The following is a 22,536-nucleotide window of genomic DNA, read 5'->3' as shown; positions in this document are numbered from 1 at the left end:
GTAGAATCCTTTCTGCTTTACTATAATGCAACATGTGTATTGCAAAAGCCTTAATTTTCTAGTTAAATCATTAATGGTGAAACATTACCGCATAAACTTTATTTACTTGTTTTATCAAAGTCTACATTTTTTATAAAAATAGCCATTTTAGAATTTGTTTATACTTATCAGCCCCAATAGTTTCAGTTCGTTGTTGTTTAAAAATCGCTGGTCCAGGCCGTGATCTTCCCTTGTAAGTGCCATCAATATAGCGCGTCTCTCCATTATTCGCCATTTCTACTTACGCCGATGCCTAAGTCACTTTATTGCACGTGTATTCATTCTTAAACTCAATTTTCTCGAAAACAAAGTCTCGTGTGAATAACAAATATGGCGGCTATGACAATTGAAAGTTCAATCGCTCTCAGAAAACTTTATAACTATTATCTGAACCAGAAGGTTTCTCTTTACTTATTGAACGACCCTCGTATTGCCACAAGAAAAATTAATTTCTTTTATGGTCCTACGTTTATTAGAAATGGGTTTATTTAAATAAAATACTCAGATTTTATTTTTTGAATAATAGTAACACTTTATTTTATACGCTTTGGAAGATACACCCTTTTACTAATGACTTCTACGAAAGTTAAAGAACTGAGACGTTGGAGACAAATATCTCTCTTACGTTTGTGCGAGGTCCTATCGCATCTGTGTATAAACAGGAAACCAAATCTTACCAGGGAATATATGTAGCAAGATACAGCATCTCTCTCCATCAATATAGGAGACCAATAAATGAGATTAATATTTGTACTTGATTTTTAGTAGAAAACCTAACAACGTTCGTAGGACTCACGGCTGGTCATTTAAATCTGAAACACTGTGTATGATAGAAACAGTTTAAAACAGATTATTTTCGGGAGCGTTTCAGTTACTGGATGCAATCGCTCCCTTAGAGCCTAGCTCCCTTTCCACGGGCGCGTCACTGTTTGTAAGCAACGCGCGGCAACGCAACGAAAGAGTGAGTGATGCCGAGCAAAGGAAAGGACCAAGGAGGGAGAAGGTAGCCACGGCATGAGAGGTCACTCACGGAATAACACGGAATGGAATGGCATGGACGTAGCCAGTTCGCATTGAACTGCCGAATCGCGCGGATCGGCTTGGATCGTTTCGGGACCGCGACTCCGTTATAGTTCTCTAGTTTGTTTCTTTTCCCGTTATCGTGACAATCCTGTCGCGGTACGAGACGTTCGCGGTTAATCCCCGACCAGCCGCGACGAACGGAGCTCAAAATTGGATATCTATGTGCAGGTGCGATCGCTGATCACGTTAACGACCGTTTAGTGTAATTCTGACAGAGACACGTAGGACCCCTGGCAAGGATGTATCTTCCCACGCTCGGCCGTCCGTGGAACCAGACTCCCAGCGGATCGAGGCGATTCCAACTGTGGTCGTTAGACGTCTACCCTGGCTGGGAACGGACCGGTATTCGCACGACCAGCCGCGAAGTCTCAAGAGCGCTCCAGAATACACTTGTTCGCGGCTGTTTCGCGGGCGTTCAGGCGAAGGCGATAATAAAGGTTACCACGCGGCCCATTGAATCGCGAAATGTGCCTCGCGGCTCTCGCGCGTGTGGGCTGGCTGACTGGCTCCAATGCCGCTGCTGGTGTCCCTAGCGCTGGTGTCAGCGGTCCCGTCGGAGCTGTTGCTCCCGTTGACGAAGTGTAGGCCGCGAAATAAGACCTATCACCGCCACACCCTGCGGCGAGAAATGAAAAACGGCGATGGGACAATTCGCACGTCAGGGCATAGCGTCGAAACGACGAAAGTCGGAAGTGTCTCTTTAGTTTTTAGGTCAAAGGGTATACAGTGCGTTGCATGACAATAGCGCCAATCCCATTTTCAAATATTTCATTGAAAATTTAAGCTTTCAGAGCGTCCAGATAACTTAATACAATATATTTTTTTGTTGAGTTATACTTTGGTTTGTGACAAATTTTTGAAAAGAAAAAGGATTAATTTTTTAATATAATGTATAGTTAAGAAGGTATTAAAAAGAATGTTTCTCGTTTGAATAGTGTATCTTGTCAAGAGTCCGCGGAATACAGGAAAAATGTTTAAATTAAAATCTGTAGTTATAGCAATGATGCATAGTACTTAGACGAGATATGAAACTATTGCTGAATATTTAACTTTTGAACGAAATTATACAATAGCACTGCTAATAAAGTCTAATAATGGGATATAAATTGAAAAGTAAATTTTAATAAATATAGTTGTCAAGTGCACTTATAGTAGCTTAGTACAAGACATTTGAAAGATAGTTGATATCAGGAGTGTATTGCTGAAAAAGACTAGTACCGAAACGCTCGCCGATTAATAAGTTTCGGACTAATAATGTCATATGATACAGCGAGGGAGTTAAAGCACTCGGTCATAGAACCCCACTCCTCGATACGTTAACTCATGATGGCACAACATTTTGTCTACTATTCAACCTAATATAGAGCGTCAAGCTCACTTTTGGATGGATGGCTTTGTTAATAAGTAAAATTGTTGAATTTGGGGAGATCCTTAATTAATAGTCGAGCGACCCTTGTACCCACAAAAAGTTATTAGTCCATACTTTTTTCAAAATGAAGAATGTCTGACTGTGAATGTTTTATTTTGTAGTCATTAATGAATGTTAATAGATCGCTATCCATTTAAGGAACTATTATTTACTTCTTAAAATGTAAAAGGAATGTATGTTACATTAGCTTCTCCTTCATCTGCCGCAGTGACCTGTTAATTTTTTTTAAATCTATGAAGTCTAATACAATTTTGGCGAGCGTGTATCGTTTGTAATCACCCGTTAACGATCAACGCAACGCTCTCCAACCGCCGCTATTCGATTACATGTTCGCGTTCAGGTGTAAGCGTCCACCCAGGCGGATCTGTCAATTTGCCAATTATGTAAGATCGGGTATTACCAACGGTGCGCGTCTCGGGCAACAATCCATTCCGCAAGAATTCCAATTCCTTCGGGCAGGAATCGCGCGCGACTTAGTACTAGCGGCGAGTAACCGGTCATGTATGTACTTTATATACGAGACCCAGTGAATCTTGTAACGCTATGTATCATACAGAGCCGCCGTGTATGCGCGCGCGTTTATTAATTTTTCTGCTTGCACGCGGTTCGTTTACCCGCTTGATTATGAATTACCGTTGCATCCGACGCTTTCATGGCTACATGCGGCGGAGCACAAACTTGTTATTCCTGCATCGAAGGAAGGGGAAGCTGACACATGTACTAATATATTTAGGATCTGTGAATAGTCTTAAAAATTGTATCTCTACTTTTACTGGTTCTGTTGTACACGTCAACACTATGGGGGTTTCCAATAAAAGCTACGAAGCTTTGAATTGAAGTGAAATCAAAACTACAAAAGATAATCCGGTGCTCGTTGTTTTATTTTTAAGTACATTCGTAAATACGATAAAACCAATTTTCAGTGACTCTAGCACATAAATCAGGCTACATCTCACCAATAACACGAGATTATCATTTGTGGTCTATTGAACTATACAATAGACTTAACATTGCCTACATGGGGAAGTCTAATAGCGTCGAAACGCAAGATTTTGGTGGTCAAGTGACATTTCTCGAAATAATCTTATCATTGACCTTTGATCTCGATAAAGCGATAGTTCCAGCAAAAATGTGACATGTGTCACTATCTTGTTGAAACCACATAATGTTCCACTTTCTTCATTTTCAACAACGTAGAGATTAATGACTTTACAACTCAAAACACCACATTAAACAGTAATGTTTTATGGATACAAGGGTTGCTCAACTATTGACTGAGAGTCTCCCAAATTCGACAATTTTGCTTATTCACAAAGCCATCCATTAGAATCAATCTCGATCTGCTTTACAGCCCCATCAACATACTCACGACGCATACGATGGATAGTAGGTTTCGATTCTTGAGTTAATTGGATCATTTAAAGTTGAAGACCTAAGTCTTTCCGCAGAATTCGCCATACAGAAGTCTGAGGAATGCCTAATTCTTGAGAATGTCGTGAAATCGATAGATTTGGATTCTTAGCTGCACCTTCCCTCACAGTAGATTTTTCTGCTATAATCAGAGAGCTTGAATATAATTACATAATAAATATGTTGGAAATAATAAGATGCAAGGTGTGTGTAATTTCAGTGGTCGAAGAGTTATTAAAATTAGTGAAAAAATATATTAAAGTCCACGGAGGTGACTTCGGAGCAGTGGTATGATGCATGTGACCGTGTATCGATGAGTATTTTTCGTATGCGAGTGCGTGTATGTGCGGCCACGCGTTCAATTGACTGGGGATTCAGACAACCCGGACCGGAAGTCACACCTGCGAATTTGAAGCCCCTGTAACTCGGTAACGAAGCCTTAGATTGCAAAATGAATTGATCCTGAAAAAAGCTTCTACATATTAGGTAACACTCTGTAAAAGCCACCAGGCTATAGATAATTCTCTCTATATACTTCATATATACAACATCACCGTCAATGTGGAAGTCTCTGTAAATGAGTAAAGTAATTAACGATTGCGTACGTTCGTTAAACTCGTCGGTAAATGTTTTAAATATTTATACCCCGTCAAAGTTGAATTTTCAAAGGCAAAACAGGTGTGACTCATTATTTTTGTTCAAGTAGTTACAGACACTCAGGCCTATTATCTAATTCATAAATTACCATTCATAACACTATAATATTCTTGGGATCTACTGTCCGTTGACAATTAATATTTTTCTAGCTTCGTCAAGTTGGATCTGCTTTAAAGAGTCTAGAATAGATTGGAAGAAAAATTGTTGTCGCGATTTTTCAATTTCACCTGTTCTCTCTCGTCGCTAAGCCGACACGGTTGGATTGGACCAAGGGTTAACGTGACAAAGCTTGCTCTCAGAAATGGCTCGAGTGTTTGCAGACAAAGTGGCCATAATTCCCCCGGGAACACCCTGTATAAGGATAGGCTGCAGGTCGCATGTATATGGGAGTTTAGTATGTGCGCCGCGAGTATTTCGCATCGAGTAAGCGGCCACGGGTGCAGGGTAGTACTTACGTACGTATGTATAGAACGTAGTTACGTACCGGGCATGCATCTTTATTATTGGCCGAGAACCCGTACGTGCGGCGCGGTTCGATGAACCTTTACAGCTACGTATACGGGACGCGTACTCTTCTGATTGAAGCTCCGCGGTTGTACATTCGCGGCTGAAAATCCTCCGGGTCTCACCGGTTCTTCTGGGAACCGGTGCCCGGTCGACACGGCACAACTTTACTCCTTTACGAGTCATTCATAATCAAGAAAAAGTATATTGCTTTCGATGGAACGTTTACACGACACAAATGAGCTTCGTTGCCCAAAGTGTCTTTCACTTTAAGTATTTGTGATTTATACAGGGTGTTCGGCTACCCCTAGGAAAAGATTTTAATGGGAGATTCTAGAGGCCAAAATAAGACGAAAATCAAGAATATCAATTTGTTGACTGAGGCTTCGTTATTAAAAAATTAAATTAAAAAATTTCTAATCATTCACGGAAAAACTATTTTCGGTTGCGGGGGTCAATTACAGTCATTTTTGGTCAATACACATACCCCCGAAATCCTACCTATTTTCGAGAAAAAAGTTCTTTACCGAAAATATACTGTATGGCCGGAAATGTTTCTATAACTTTTTAACGAAGCCTCAATCAACAAATTAGTATCCTTGATTTTCGTCTTATTTTGGCCTCTAGAAACTCTCATTAAAATTTTTCCCAGGTGTGGCCGAACACCCTGTATAATTTATTACTACATTGTTTACTTATAAGAAGATACACAAAATGTCAATGATATCTATTTATTATACTCATTTCTCAATTGAACTCAATTATCATCTCATCATTTAAATGATAAAAGAAAGTCTGTAATTTAATTTATCGACAAATTTCATAATACAAGGGTATTATTTCAATTACTAAACGATTATTTCCAAGTTTACTTTATGAAGTAAGATAATAAGAAATAATTTTTTTATTCGACGCAATATGCACTTGCATCTGTTTTTTAAATTAAACTATGTACTTTTTCCACATAAATCAACTATTCACATCATCCTAAAAATATATCAGTATAAAAGTGTTAAGGGATGACCATGGTAAAACGTAATACTTTACGAGATATTTTATGGTAGGATGTTATTCTATCCCAGCAGATGTTCAAACGTTTCACTACGACTGTTTAAATATTTTATTACCCGCTTCCTTACACTTTTCATTACACTCTGTCGTGTAACAGTTATACTCGGGTAATCAATTTTGATTTTAACTTCATGTCATCGATCGAAACAAAATTCGAATACAATCTGTTTTTTAAAAAAATCTGACAAGAACTACATATGACGTTGTATGTAATTTTCTTTCTTCGTTTACTATGGATGTTTTTGTGTATTCTCTTTTTTTTAATTTACAATAGATTTTGTATTCTCTCAGGCTATGTTTCATTTATAAAAATTTATTCGTAATATGATGCATCGATGCATCGTTCTAACATTCTGTCCAATTTAATTGCATTTTTATAAACATACTAAACGTAACTTTCTCATTATTAGCCTCGGGCGGACGATGCCTGCATATATTAAACATATTGTTACCATTTTAGACATTCGAAATTTTTTAGAAATTCGTTTTTTAAAAATTGGTTTCTTTAATATATGTGTAACAATTCATTAAAAAGGATTAATAAACCTCATCAAGGCATGTTTCAAACTGATTCGATTTAACATTTAGTAAGGAAAATCTAAAAGGCAAGAGCATTCAAAGTGCATTCAGATCTATCACGGAATGAATTAATATTTATAAATCTTATTGTTTACGTGATACCCGTAACTACGGCCATCAGTGTTACGTAATCTAGAGTGATGAATACAATTTTAACATAAAGACTGAGATATTGAATACAAACATGAAGTATCATGCTTTATCATTTTAACACTTGGAACAATGAGCAGAATCAATTTATCTAAATAGAAATGCTAACAAAACTATTGTATCGCCAAAGATGGCCTCATGTAGGGGATTCAACTTTTTTCAAATTTATAAAATCACCCTCTATGCGAAGTGCACGTAGGGTCGACAGGAAAAGAATTTATTTGTCAATGTAACTTCACATTTTCCCAGACGTATAAAAATAAAATATCGTTTTATTCTTCCTTGTAGGTCGGTCAGAAGAACGGTCAGTTTTACTCCAACCAGTTAACGCATATGACTTTCGTCTGTTGGACCATAAGAAAATCTATGAATCCTCGTTAGCGGAAACTCTAAAATAGTTTGAGTTTTATTTCATAACGATGGATGTGCTTCGAAATGATCGGTTGCAACGTCTAATACGTTCTTGCAATCATCGCTGATGATAAACACGGATCCTATCCCGCTATAGTATATGAAACGAGGATCATCTTCGAGGCTTTTATCTCCAGTCTCTAAATTTAGCACCTTTGAATTGCAAGCACGCTCGCTGTACAGGTACTTGGGTAGTTTATGTCACTGATCGAGACAATAAAAATGGGAGACCCATGTAGATTGATGTTTCCCATTTATGTACTTCTGAGAGCGTACTCAAACAGTTGGGAAGTAAATGGTCCGATGCTTCATCGGAGACAGCCAACTTGTCGGGAGTCTGTTTCACGCGTATAAACTCAACAAAGCACTCGCCACGGGAACGGTATTGCTTCCGAGAGTGGGCAAACTAAGCTGTTCCTGATATCGGTTTACGTTTACGAGGTGTGGCTATTAAATAACGGGACCGACGCTGTAAAACATTTTATTTTGATCTCATACATATTTACTTATTATCACCTTCAATATACACCTCTCCTTCATCCCTATAACGCTCTATGCGAATCTTCCATTATTCGAAACAGTGTTGGAAGTCTTCTTCTGTCAGCTCCTTCAGGTCGCGTGCCGCTTCTTCTTTCACAGCTTCGACGGACTCAAGTCTTTTAATGCAGATTTTACCTCAGGAAACAGATACTCGTATGATCCTGAAACGAAGCGCTAATCCATACACTGGAAGAGCCCAAATTCACCGAGAGCCAAAGAAGCTCGAACGAGCAAATCAAAATTCAAGGCAACGATGATTGTTTTTTTCGATATTCGTGGGATTGTGTACCTCCACTGGGATCCTGAAGGTCAGACTATTAATCAACATTACTACCTTCGCGTTCTTGCTGAACTCCATGAAAGAATAAGGAAAAAACGATCCGAATTGTGGAAGGACAAGTCATGGGTTCTCCACCAAGACAATGCGCCGGTTCATTCCACATTGTCTGTCAAGAGGTCTCTAGTCAAGTGCAACATACCAGTGTTAGACTTGCGCCGTGCGACTTCTATCTGTTTCCTAAGGTAAAATCTGCATTAAAAGGACCAAGATTTGAGTCCGTTGAAGCTGTGAAAAAAAAAGCGGCACGCGTTCTGAAGGAGCTGACAAAAGAAGACATCCAGCACTGTTTCGAACAAAGGAAGATTCGCATGGAGCATAGTAGGGATAAATGAGGGGTGTATATTGAAGGTGATAATAAGTAAAATGATTTACAGCGTCAGTCCTGTTATTTAATAGCCGCACCTCGTATCTACGCAATCGTCCACGGATGAGATCCCCCGACAAGCAGCGTAATATCCGTCCCTGCGAATAGTATCTTGTCAAGCATCTATAGATATTCCCCGACTTATCGCGTACGATTCGGTTCTTATCGTGCCACCTCGAGTTCCATTAGTCTCTTTGTGTGCACCTAAGAGGTGCAGCGTCAGTGAAAAACTGTGGCGCCAGTCGAACGACGATACTCGTAAAGGTCAATAACGCGTGGTTCGCATCAACAAGATGCACTAGTGGTGATTTTAGTGAACTGTGCGATTCGGTTGAACGATCAAAAGCTTCGTAGAAGGTTCCTCGGTTTTTCTGATTCATCGCAAACGTCGTTGCCAAAATGATCCGACAATTGCTGGACGCGCTAGGAGGAAACTCGGTACGCCCACGTCGTTTAAAGATTCAGGGGTAGAGGACGGATGATTCGGCCCTCTGTCCTTGCCTAGATATTTCTAGACGATTCGCCTATTCGCGTAATTCCGGTAGACGTCGGTGCGCCACCACCTTGTGTCGGTTTCGCTTTTCACGTGACGTCCTTCGTTTCTATATTTATTTAGCGCATGTTTCGTTTCTAGCTACCTCGCGTACACCCGCCGTTAATACCTATCCGCGGCGCGAACAGATCGAATTCGTGCTCGTAAGAGAAGATATCCCCTCAAGGATGTCACACTTGCGGTTTCGCCGCTACACCTGCTCTATTAATCCGGCGACGTTCGCTGGCATTCGCGTGGTCGTTCACGAACACCGATCTGACTCGAAAATCTGCCGGTTCTCTTACTATGGCGGACACGTTCGCGGCAATGATGTACCGTTAAATTTGTGTTCCGTAACGTCGATTACATTGCACGAAAATTCGTTTGTGTTTCAGGCTCGAAGCGGAATGTCCGTCGGTTCGGGAGGACGGGCACCGTTTAAACGGACGACAGCCACCTCTGTGCCGATCACGGATAAGTCCACGAAAACACGGTAAGCGCTTTAACGTATCATTAGCAGCCGAAAAAATCAGTACAAATCGGTTCAAACGATTCTATCAAAAGGTGCAGGTTCACTAAACGACATGTCGTTCCAGAAACATTGCAATGACGTTACGTTTAAAGGGGTATACTACTCTAGACGTCGATTTGTATGTGTTGTTTGGAATCAAACACAAACTATGATACCTTTGCATGTTTTTAGCCTATATTTAAGAAGTATACACAATTTGATTGGTGTAAAAATATTTAAAATTGTTGAAGATGCAGTTGTTGTTTCAGTGGTGCTCGTTTTGCTGAACATGCCTTCACGATTACCACGATTCCGACCATCCTGCTTTATTTTCACAAAATGTGATTTATTTAATCAATGGCATAATTTCCATTATAAAATGCAGGGTGATCGGCCATCCCTGGGAAAAATTTTAATGGAAGATCCTGGAGGTCAAAATAAGACGAAAATCAAGAATGCCAATTTGTTGATTGAGAATTCGTTAAGAAGTTATTAACGTTTAAAGTTCCGCTCGTACTGAATTTTTTTCTCGAAAATGTGCAAGATTTCGGGGGTATGTCTATTCACCAAAAATGATTGTAATTGACCCCCGCAATCGAAAGTAATTTTTCCAAAACAATTTGAAATTTTTTTCCCCCGTCGAAAAATTTCACACTTTCTCGAATTTTTTTCTAAAAAGTGGGTAGGATTTCGACGGTATGTCTAATGACCAAAAATGATTCTAATTGACCCCCGCAACCGAAAATAATTTTTCCAGAGCGATTTAAAATATTTTTTTTTCGCCGAAAAATTTAGGCACCTACCCCCTGTCGATTTTTCTTAAAAATTCCTCTTTTATTTTTAGTCATTTTGCTTGACGCCCTACAGAAAAGTTGTCTAATACTTTTTTGTAGGTACCCATGAGCTCTACCTCAAAAAAAAGTTTCATTGAAATATATTCACAATTGTAGGAATTATGGCTGTTTGAAAAGTGGACCATTTTTATGGGGTTTTTCTCATTTTGCGGGGTCAAGGACCAACTTTTCGAATATTTTTGCGATTTGTACATATTCTCCACCAAAATACGCGTAGTTTGCTTTTTTAAACATTAAAATCGTCCAATCCGTTCAGAAGTTATGACGTTTTAAAGATTCGCATGAAAATTCGGGCAGACATTTCTGGCCAGAAATTAGATTTTCGGTAATGAATTTTTTTCTCGAAAGTGCGTAGGATTTCGGGGGTATGTGTAATGACTAAAAATGATTGTAATTGACCCCTACAACCGAAAATAATTTTTTTAGAATGATTTGAAAAATTTTGTTTTCGCCGAAAAATGTCAGCACCTACCCGATTTTTTTTCTCGAAAGTGGGTAGGATTTCGACGGTATGTCTAATGACCAAAAATATTTCTAATTGACCCCCGCAACTGAAAATAATTTTTTCAGAACGATTTGAAATTTTTGAATTTAATTCTTAATAACTTTTTATCGAAGCCTCCATCAACAAATTGGTATTCTTTATTTTCGTCTTATTTTGGCCTCTAGAATCCTCTATTAAAATTTTTCCCAGGGGTGGCCAAACACCCTGTATATTAGAAACATTTCAAACAAATGTTAATTATTTTTTGTCTGTAAAATCCATGTGTTCTAAAGGATTGTTTCGATTGTTGCGCATTCTTCTAAGCTACCAATAATAGTTTCCATTTGTTGCGTAGAAAATGACTAATAAGTTTCGTGTTGCATGTCCGAGAGAAAGCCAAGTAGATGAGATAAAAGGCGTAAGAATCCGCTTTCGTTTTTTACGCTCCGATGTCTATGAAAGCCGTCGAATTCTATGTTTCATGCTAGTCGTTGCAAAATACTTTGTAAATTTTGTTTAACGACTGTTCTCTTTACCGACGAAGTTGTTGGTAACTAGTCGAGGCTCTGCCTTATCGACGAACGTCGATTTCGATCGAGGACGGAAAACGTTAGGATAGATGTCGCCGCTGCGACAGATTTGGAACAATGTATTTTCCGTGGCTACCGGTTAACGCAATAAATACACGAACTCGAGGAGAATCGAAGGCAGTGCTCGTTACCGCAATCGTAATGGACTTGCTTCAACAGGCCTTGCCTTGTCTGTCACGCATCGAGAAACCGGTCCGTACCATTATTTTTTCAGAAATTCCGTTATTTACCTGTCGCAGCCATTGGCGTCGCTTTCTCTGTGTCCAATGGCCGACAGTTATTCGACTGCATCGATGATTAGACTTTCTTTCGATCCAAGCAATCAACGTATATTTGAAATCAATTCTTTTTGGAACGCTACGACTATAATTAACTGTTAGAACTGCGGAGAGGAAAATGAAAGGTGTTGCAGAACCATCCATAGCTGATATAAGTTTATATTTGTATGTTTTTGGGACAAAGGTTATTTATTCGTTAAATAGGGAATTGTACAAAACTTTCTAAATTGCTGTGTCCTATTCACAGTTAATTATTAGAAATCTACATAAAAAACATCAGCTGCGATTAATTAATAATCATTGTGAATATCTATTAAATTTGTAAAACGGTTACAATATCGGGGATATAGCTCAGTGGTAGAGCATTCGACTGCAGATCGAGAGGTCCCCGGTTCAAACCCGGGTGTCCCCTTATATTTTTTTTTTTATATATTATATTTTCCTTATCTTATCGTTGTCTTCTGTTTAACACATTGAGATACTGAAAACATGAAACCAAAATTGAAGGCAATTAATACGTTCGCTACCACCATTCGGTCAGAACATCCACCGTAGACCACGCTATATTTCTACTAATCTTATTCAATGTAATTCATGCTTTCAATTATGTATAAATAAAATATACTGAATAGGTTAGCCGAACATTTTAAATATAGTACTCCACATAATGTGAGAGTGATCGAAAGTTTGTACTTAATTTGTTTATACAGATGTAAAATAGACAACTATCGCTGTCGAGCATATGTGGCGTTGGTCTGCCGTGAAAATTAATGCGTCACAAATGTGTGACGCGTGGTAGCGAACATGTTAATTTTGATGAATCAATGCGAATGCACCAGTCTGTGAAAACATGTACAATTCTAACAGTTTGTGTTTCTTTCTCGAGTCCTAGCATGGAGGAGCTTGCTTGCAATTTACGTAAAATGTTATGGAAGCATTAACTGTGTATTGGAACGGTCATGAAATGAAATCGATCCGATTCACCAGATCGTCGTTCCTAGTAAACGGATCGAACGACAGAGGGCATTGACCAGCGGTCAGCGATCGAACTGACCTCATCAACTCGTCGCTTCTCGATGCATTTCGTAATTGCTCGATACGTTAAATCCATTGAGACTGCTATTCTTTTCTCCCAAACGAACTTGGCATAGTTAAGGACAATCACCAACGATCGACATGCATTGTTAGCCGTTTAATAGTCGAATGACACGAAATTGATTTTCTTCGATTATGTTCGATGACGTAAGTGAAATTTCTACAGCATCGTCGTTCTTGTAGGGTCACCATTAGGAAAATGGATTCGTCCATCGCTCATAGAATAGGTTATTTAATTTTATATGTAAATATATTCATTTGAAAGTTTTACTCGTAAGATATGTCATACGATTAAGGATTGTATAATTTTAAATCGATCGGTTAGCACTAACCTCTTAAGAAATTTTGTCACGATCGAAAAAGTAATACATAACGCATATACGATGCATCACACATACGCATGTATACAATCGCGAGTATTTTCATCCATACAAAGTGAACGGTTGGCGTTGAATAGTCGAAGAGTATTATATTAATATTAACCCATGTTTAAAGATGAAATTTGCTTAAATTATTGTGTGAAAAATAGAAATATTCGATAATTAAATGCTATACATTCCTGTTGTTTTGCGGTATTCTTAATTAAAGTAACGTTATTTAGAATTTTACAGGTATTAAGTTTCTTCAGAAATACGGACGACCGTATTTCTGAAAAGCAAGGTCTGTTTATATTTGAAGATAAGGACGCGGATCTATAAATAAAGAGGATATTGGTGGACGCGGATGCAGACGGCAGATTCAGATTAAAACAAGGCTTTTTGCAAGCGAGCATTGAAAAACAATGTTAAAATTTCTAACTCCGTAAAAAGTTTTCAAAATTGAAAATTTTAACGTCAATTAAAGACGAAGTTTCAAATTGCTATAAACATTGTAGACAAAAATTTTTTAAATTATCGCTCATACACAAACCTGATCTGTGTTCGGCCACCCCTGGGAAAAATTTTAATAGGGGATTCTAGAGGCCAAAATAGGACGAAAATCAAGAATACCAATTTGTTGATGGAGACTTCCTTAAAAAGTTATTAACGTTTAAAGTTCCGCCAGTACTGAATTTTTTTCTTGAAAATGCGTAAGATTTTGGGGGTATGTCTATTCACCAAAAATGATCGTAATTGACCCCCACAACCGAAAATAATTTTTCCAAAACGATTTGAAATTTTTTTTTTTCGTCGAAAAATTTCACACCTCGAATTTTTTTCTAGAAAGTGGATAGGATTTCGGGGGTATGTGTAATGATAAAAAATGATTGTAATTGACCCCCGCAACCGAAAATAATTTTTCCAGAACGATTTGAAATTTTTGAATTTAATTGTTAATAACTTTTTAACGAAGCCTCCACCAACAAATTGGTATTCTTGATTTTCGTCTTATTTTGGCCTCTAGAATCCCCCATTAAAATTTTTCCCAGGGTTAGCCGAACACCCTGTATAATAAGAGACTGTGGAACCGCATCCGGAATCGATATTGACCAGAACCGTTTTCTTTCATAATGGTTATAGCATCGTTTCTGTTCTTTGTAACTGTGTTCAGAACAGAACCAATATCACGACAGTTTTCAATCCCTGGATGCCCGGCAGAAAGCCAGCTCTCGTTGGGCAGGTGGGAGTGTTAGCGCGCCTACGGGTTGCACAATCTTTTATTAGTCATTTGCATATTCGTCGGAGAAACACCATTGAATCGCATTGCAATCTTTTACAGCGTTTAACGGTGTTGTATATACTCTTTTTATCTGCTCGTTTGTCACTCATGAAAATTCACGATATTCTAATATCCCTGTGACATGCATTACCACAAAACGTTTACTGTTGACTATAGGTTTTATGACGTAACTAAAGTCGCTACTTCGAAGACTATGAATGGAATTAACGAGTTGCGTTGAAAGGAATAGATGCGACCTTGAAATCTTTGAAACGTTCCACTTACTATGAAGATACACGCATCACCGACACATTGCATGAAACTATTATGGATTAATATTCTTAAATATTCTAATATATTACTATCCACTAATTACTGTTGCACCATATATGCAATATATTGCTACTATATTGTGTAGGTGCGTGTTGGCTATACCACAAACTATTCGCGTGTTGATTAGATCTACAATAGTATTACTATATTGGGTGACTGTATTTTTATATTCTAAGCATCTATCTCTATATTTATGTACAGTGACTGTCATTTAAAATCGTACACCTAGAGTTTAAGCCGGTATTTTTTCAATAAAACATGAAAATTGTTCTAAATTATTGAAACTCTTATAGAGGTATATAGCATAATGTTTCTTTATTTGATACATAACAACAGTACAAAACAATCTTTAGTAGTACTCAGTAAATTAAATAAAATTTAAGGTTGCGTATGAAACTTAGCTGTCAATTTTTTCACAATCAAAGAGCAAATATTGAGAACATTTCTAAACGTGAAAAACAATGTAGTCGATGTGTCAAATACATATAATATATAATATATACAACAAAAATAAATAATTGACGATTCTCTGTACAAACTCAGGGGCCTCCATAAATCTATCTTTGATCCTCTCGGGGTGCGTGGACTCTAGGTAAAGAACCACTGCTCTAAGCCATCCATGCAATGAACGAAATTAAAATTTTTATCGACTGTTTTAATTAAGCTTGAACAATAATCGTTTCCACGTTTTGTATACTGAATGTTGTTCCTAGTTGTACAAAAGTCGTACCATACGTATTGAAACGTGACCTCATAAGGTTTGTGAACCTGCTTAATTCGATTTCTCGCGAGATTTCTATTTCACCAAGGAGACCTAAGAGAGATCGGACTTATTGTGAATTTCAGATCCAAGCCAGAATCAAGGTCGGCGTCCGGAACAGGGAAAAAAAGAGACGCGTTCGCGTCGCTTTTCAGCCCGAAAAGGCCAGCAAACAGAAAAGTCGAACGTTCTAGTGGCGGACACGAGGCGAAGCTAGAAGAGCGGTTAATGTGAGTACCGAACGATCGTGTTACGTATGTCTCGTACAGTAACGCGAACGAACGTCACGTTTCACCAGCAGCTCCGACACGTGTGCATGGTCCTCTTTTATAAAAAAAAAAAGACCAAAAAAGGAAAACGCACGATGTGTGTGCATCCGTCGCTAGTTCGCACGCGGGTTCGTCGACCCTTCGTGCAAGCCCCTTTCATCACGATTTCTCGATGCCACACTGTCCGTAAATGTTATTGAGAAGTATGCCATCTTAGCGACGAAAAAAATAACACAAATTTTGTTGATACAGAATGATAGCTTGAACTCTTAAAAATAATAGTCGAGTCAAAGAGCACTTTTGAATAGATCTGGTAAATCGATCCTTCATTCGTCTAGCCTTTTACGATAAATGTATCTTAAATATTTCCAAAAAATCGTCGACCATTGTACAGGATTATTTATTTCCTGTTAAGCGTCATTATTAAAGACACCCATTCTGATAAAAAGATTATTTTCTGATGCAGGCAATATTATGATCAATAATCACAGAGGAATATCATTTGATCATCTGCAAAAATTGCAACTTTTAAATCTAATGTAAAGAATTCAAAGTATATGTGAGATATAATTAATAATTTCGCATTCCTTATGAACTGTGAAAATGAATCCCATAAAAAGCATTTGCCAGGCAGGTAAAAAACTGGCCAGTTTCGACCATACTAGTTCGAACTAGACGCTTCAAGCTATCTATAAATGTATACAACTTATTCAAATTTGACAGGATTTACCGCTCAGATAACCGGAATTATGCCTCTTCACCTTATCTCCGACTATCGCGATATAATGTATCGATACAAGTATCTGAATCTTCTTTCAAAAACGACCCGACACGTTCGGTCAATTACTCGCAGACATACCTAATTGCCGCTATAATTTCAATTAATAAGCTGTTCATTATAAGTCGCTCGTTGCACTTTCCAGGGGCCTGGAATCGGTGAGTTTGAAAACAATAAAAAAAATGGAAATCTGCATCCTGTACGCGCGTATTAAAGTCTCCGTTCGTGCAAAGTGCACCACGCACTTTCTCCTGCTATCGCTATACAGGTCGATTCTCGCGCGCAACACCTTTGCTCTGATAAAGAGTGGCGAATTCCGGTAGCCCGTGTCGCGCCGTCGCAGTTCAAACCAGTTTCTTTTTCGCACGAGCAGCAGTTTCCTTCTCTCCCTTTCGTCGTTCCATCGCTCGAGAGAGCACCGCCAACTCCCGACAGACTCGAGTGGACCCGAGTGGCTCTTCGAAAATCACCTCGTGGAGTCCGGAGAACGCGCTCGGCGCAAATCGACGGATTAAACTCCGACAATTGGTCGGCGGGCAACTGGAAGCGAGCCGATGACTTCATCCAGCGATTCGTCGACTCGTTAATCAAACTAACACCGCAAGGAAAAAGTACACTAACAACAAGCGTACGGGTCCCTGGACGAATTGCTGGAATAATATAGGCTCAGGCCGGAAAGAAAAGATCCAAGAGAAAACGTCCTTAGTCGCAGTAATATAATCACACTTGAAGTAAAGAAAGCGTCGTTCAAGTACCTTTTCTCGATTATATAAATTTTGAGGGGGCTAGCAAGTATACTGAGTCTAAACTTCTTTTTCTATGTCATTGAACCTTCCTTGAACTTTGACATTCTTCATTAGTAATTAATCTATTTTTTATTTTAGGGATCTTTTGTCAGACTTTTTCATTAGATCAGACGATCAAGTTCATTTGACGAAGTACGATGTTCATGAATGAAATATTGCATCACTCCACTTATTGGCTCACGTGTCCCTACCTTTCTTTGTGCTGCTCTTTAAACATAACGTATAACGAGGCTAAAGATTGCAATCTAGATGTTCATTCTGATGTAGTACGTTGTTGACGATGAGTGTTATTGCACCTATCTTTAAACTTGGTGTTCGCCGTTAGCGTTGCTTCGTTCCTTTTCCAGAGACTGACCAACCTCTCGAACAAGACTATAGACTTGGTCAAATTAATGCGATCGCGTAAACAAAATTACATCTTTTATAATACTCTAATATCTTGAACATTTAGCCTTAATTAAACATTTTTCGCAGGTGGTTCTCTATCTTTTCAAACTCACACTTTTCGTTTGAAAGAAGATTCCTTAGAAAGAAAAAACTTGGCCCAGTTGTTAATCCTGAGAAATTATAAAAAGATTCGGGAATCCCATACCCAGAACTAAAAATATTGAAGTTTCAATGATTGTTCAACATGCGTCAACGAATAAAGAAATCTCTTGAAGCGATTAAAGTTCAAATAGTAAATTTTGTTGATCAGTGAGCTTAAGCCTCTATCGTCTTCTTTTACTACAATATTAGACATTATGGGAATCTAGGCGAAGCCCTTCGGACTAAGTTCCTATTATGATTAACAAAATATTGACACACGAACGTAAAATTGCACCCAATAATCGTGTTACTTTTGGCCACGTCTGTGGACCAACAATATGTATATTTTCTTCTCTTTGATGCAAGAAGCGTCACGTGGCTGATATTTGCGATCCACATGTCCCTGGTTGGCCACAAGTTGACGTCGTCTGCTCTTCTTGTTACTTAATTAGAGTTTAAAGCCGCGACTAGTTTGCGCGAGAAAATAAAAGAGAAGGCAGAGGTCGGGCACATTGGTTCTTACGGGGTTCCAAGTGCCGACCGCTCGACAGACCGACGACCCACTCTGACAATGAGAGCGGCACTCGGTCGGCGTTGAGCGACCTACATACCCAGTGAATCAAAAGTCAATGAGCAACTCGATGCACGCCGGTAACTTCTTTGTATTTACGGCAAACTACCGTAAAACGGTTCCGTTGAGCGGGTGCAGTAGCAATGGCTTTGAGAGGCAACGCGAATCGTTTTAAAATGAACCTTTCAACGCGTGGACTGTATTGTCTCGACATTTTCCATTTCTCGAGAAGCGAAAAATCGGATTGTATTTTTCGAAAATTCTAAAGACATTAAGAAAAATATTACACAGTTTATATTTTTGGGATAATGTTGAGGATATTTATAAAAAACACAAGAAAATTTTCAGTAAATGTTTATTTCGATATTATGGTATATTTCTATCTTATAATTGATTTTATTTTAGATATTTGGTGGAAATAAGTATCAAAATCAATCTTTCTTTTTTATTTATTTTATTTTATGTCACATCCAGTTTATTTGTACTGTATAGAATATGTAGTGCATAGTAAAATACCTATACTAATGCCTCAAGATTTATATTAAATCATTAAATAGATGACATTAAGAATAATATTACACAATTTATATTTTTGGGATAATGTTGAGGACATTTGTAAAAAACACAAGAAAATTTTCAGTAAATGTTTATTTCGATATTACGGTATATTTCTATCTTATAATTGGTTTTATTTTGGATATTTGATGGAAATAATGATGTCCTTAATTACAAAGTGACTAAGGCAGTATCAAGAATTTTCTGAACTTTGCGCTAAAAGTGAAAGCGTAGTGACTAATTTACTTTAAACGCAGCGGCTATCTACTGTTATCTGTATGATAACAACAGGATGGCCATCCAATATAATAGTTCTCAGAACTGAAAAGTTCTTCCTTAATCAAGGATTAAGGATTATTGGTTCTCTCAAGATTTTGAAACATTCTTCTTGACTAATTCTAGCTTCCTTGGAAACGACAGGCCGCTAGTGGTAATCGTACGCTTCGATATCACGCGCAACCTAATTTTTCCTGAGAAAGTAGCATCATTCGATGAAAGCTGAAAGGACCACATTTACTCTGGAATGGTATTTCTTTCTCTCAATGAGAAGAGACAAACAAATTCTTTCTTACGAAGCTAATTCAACACTTAATTCCGTCAGAGAATTTAGGCACTTTATTGTGAATTAAATCACGTTAAGACCTTAACAGATCAGCTATAGAAACACACGATGAGAAACAGTCTCATCTTTGCTTTAGACGCTCTGAAGCGGGTCTCTAAGCTTAAAGGCCTTTGAATAAGGGCAAAGTCAATTGAGAGTTCGTCTCGAGAAGAAGAGAAAATGGGGATTGAAGAACGAGACAAAATGACGTCAGTGCTGGCAAAGGAATCGGCATTAGGGTAACTACACTTGCTTCGTTAACCCTCTTTTATTAGTTTGTCGCAGCAGTTTGTCTAGAATTTCTAAAAACAACACAAACTACAGTGAACGAAATTTCTATAAGAACACTAGTAGTTTGAATAAAAATGATGAGAATTTTTACAATAATATTGAAGAAATACTAAGAAAAAATTAATGAATAGTAAAAAGCAGAAAACTAATGTATAGAATTTAAGAAAATTATGATCAGCATTTTAACGTTCCTGTTTTTAAAGTGTTGTTCTAAACTGCTTTTTTCACACTACTAACACATATTTATAGAATAAATAAACTTTTCATAGTACATCATGGGGTTCTTATAGAAATTTTATCCACTTTATGTCATGAGATATGATTCCGGCTCGTCATCATTATTTCCTCCGATGTTTGCGCAAATGGCTACGACAATTATTGTTTGCACAGTAACGAATACATATTGCGCGACATAATAACTATTCCTCACTCCGATCTTTTCTTTGATCCCAGTCTGTGAGTCGATAATCGAAGCAGCACAGTTCTTTGCTCCAATACGGCCTCCAACCATCTGACGTCTTCCCTTGTTTTTCAGGTATGTTACGCAGAAAAGCCTGGACCCAAGTTTTTGGAATCCCGGTGCTCCCTTCTTTGGCGAGAGTTTCTGACGCGAGCCGCTGCGGCTCGTTCGCGGAAATCGTTATCTGTAGAAGGAGAAACGTTCTTACGTGCCGCGATCACGTCATAGACCATACAAGCGACCGCCCATACACCGTACACCTGGCGATAACGATATCTTTCTTCTCTCCATCGAAGGAGATAAGGACACGTCGTCGGCGGCGTTTACGCCATAACTCTGCGGTGAAATTGTCTGTCCAGCGATTAGGATTTATAGGCCCCGGATAGATCGGTCCGAATGTTCGATGTCACGATGATGCGGGGAAAGTGTACGTTGTTCTGGCGTCAGCCTTGATCCCGTTTACTCGACCGTTTCACGCTTCTCTATTTTGATAACCGCTTCGAAACTGAATGGATCAATTCAGTCTTTTTTCATTCTTTCCCTCATTCGACGGGTAGGGTCGATCTCGGGATCGCTCGGTTGTTAGATGGCACGATTCATGGTGAACGTGGAAAATCAGTGACTACGAATGGTCGAGATTAAGCGAACGTTTAAAATTAATCCCGCCAACAGCATGCTGTGGAACGCAGTCCCCGTGACGTGTGGCCACGCTCAGACTGTTGCATAGGACGCTGTATGGAATATTAATCGAGGCATGAATAACGCTGATCGGACGTAAATACTTAAGTGCATCGATCAGTCTACGTGTCTACATCACGGCAGACATTCTCCATTGATATTACCCAAGCGTCCGCCTCTGTACGTTGCGAAAATACTAACCCTTCAGGGACGCAATTATACACTGCTCAAAACAATTAGGGAATCGTATAATCGAATGATTAGGTTGCCCAATAATGGAGTCCTCCGCTTCGAATACTGGTAATGATATGCTAACCAAATATTCGATACAAATGAATCGCGAGTAGGACTGCTGCAGTTGATAATAATTATTCCTTAGGTTGGACTCGTTATTCGCTACTCGTATCATCATCCCTTAGATAATACGCAGGGTAAAATATTTAACCTTAAACAGAATAAATAAAAAAACTCGACGAACACACTGGTCATAAAATCTTGAAAACATACTATTTCTTGAAAATTAAACATAAACGATATTAAATAGACTTAAATGTATACAAACGAAGTAGTTCCAGATCCATTATATTGACATAAAAATCCATATAATTTCATCAACTTTAAATGAAACACGCACACTTTAATCCACTACAATTGAATTAAATAAATGGGAAAATAGCTTGATCATAAAGAATACAAACTATTGTTTACAATTTATTGACCAGTGTAATCGAGGTTTTACTGTATTTGAAAAATTCGGTTCTTCATAACAGTTATTCTTTATATCTCTTTTTAAAGCCGGAATCTATGCTATAACAGTTTTCGATCCCTGCTTTGTACCTGTTTGGGATTGAAAAATTGTAACATTTTGAAAGAATTTATCATATTGTGATCGCCAGTTTCGAACTTGTTATCCGCAGACAAAGAAACCGCTTTATATCCCAGCATCTTGGCTCGACTCCGTAGCATTGGCGACTTTCACAACACCCTGTACAATGATCCCATTATGTAGGATCCACCGATCGTGTGTATTCTCGAAACTTTTTTCACGAGCGAGGGATTCGGGCCGATGCCAACAGGATATTTCGACGAGTCGCGACTCACCGTCCAACCGACCGACGTCCGTCTATATATTTAGACCACGTTCTTATTTTTTTATATACGTTGTTTTCATCACTGCCTCGTGCCCGAAGATGTTCTCGATGACGAGGACGACGCCGGGTTCGACGTCGCGAGCGTCATATTTCCGCCAAACTTGACAGAAAAATCGCAATGCTGTTGCATACCGGTTCCACGGGCGATCAACGTGACACGTGCATAGCGTCGATATCTTTGCGAAGATAGGCCCGT

The 22,536-nt window shown here is 38.5% G+C and overlaps 1 protein-coding gene and 1 non-coding gene across 7 annotated transcripts in view; both read left to right on the top strand.

Moving 5' to 3' along the window:
- Positions 1–22,536, top strand: part of LOC143351615 (cytospin-A) — a 39,249-nt gene that overhangs the window by 2,530 nt on the left and 14,183 nt on the right. For 5 of the 6 annotated variants that reach the window (XM_076783364.1, XM_076783362.1, XM_076783366.1 and 2 more), the window contains 2 exons: positions 9,505–9,602; positions 15,739–15,882. In XM_076783364.1, the coding sequence (XP_076639479.1) occupies positions 9,517–9,602; positions 15,739–15,882 (230 nt within the window). In that variant the 5' untranslated portion in view covers positions 9,505–9,516. Of the gene's footprint in view, positions 1–1,165; positions 1,291–9,504; positions 9,603–15,738; positions 15,883–22,536 lie in introns of those variants that run through there. The other variant, XM_076783365.1, reaches the window with a different exon arrangement.
- Trnac-gca (transfer RNA cysteine (anticodon GCA)) lies at positions 12,167–12,238 on the top strand. Its single transcript has one exon. It is a non-coding gene; the product is annotated as a tRNA-Cys (tRNA).

The sequence above is a fragment of the Colletes latitarsis genome, chromosome 2 (assembly GCF_051014445.1).
Source record: "Colletes latitarsis isolate SP2378_abdomen chromosome 2, iyColLati1, whole genome shotgun sequence".
In the NCBI taxonomy this organism is placed as follows: Eukaryota; Metazoa; Arthropoda; class Insecta; order Hymenoptera; family Colletidae; genus Colletes; species Colletes latitarsis.
This window is presented reverse-complemented; position numbering and strand designations above follow the sequence as displayed.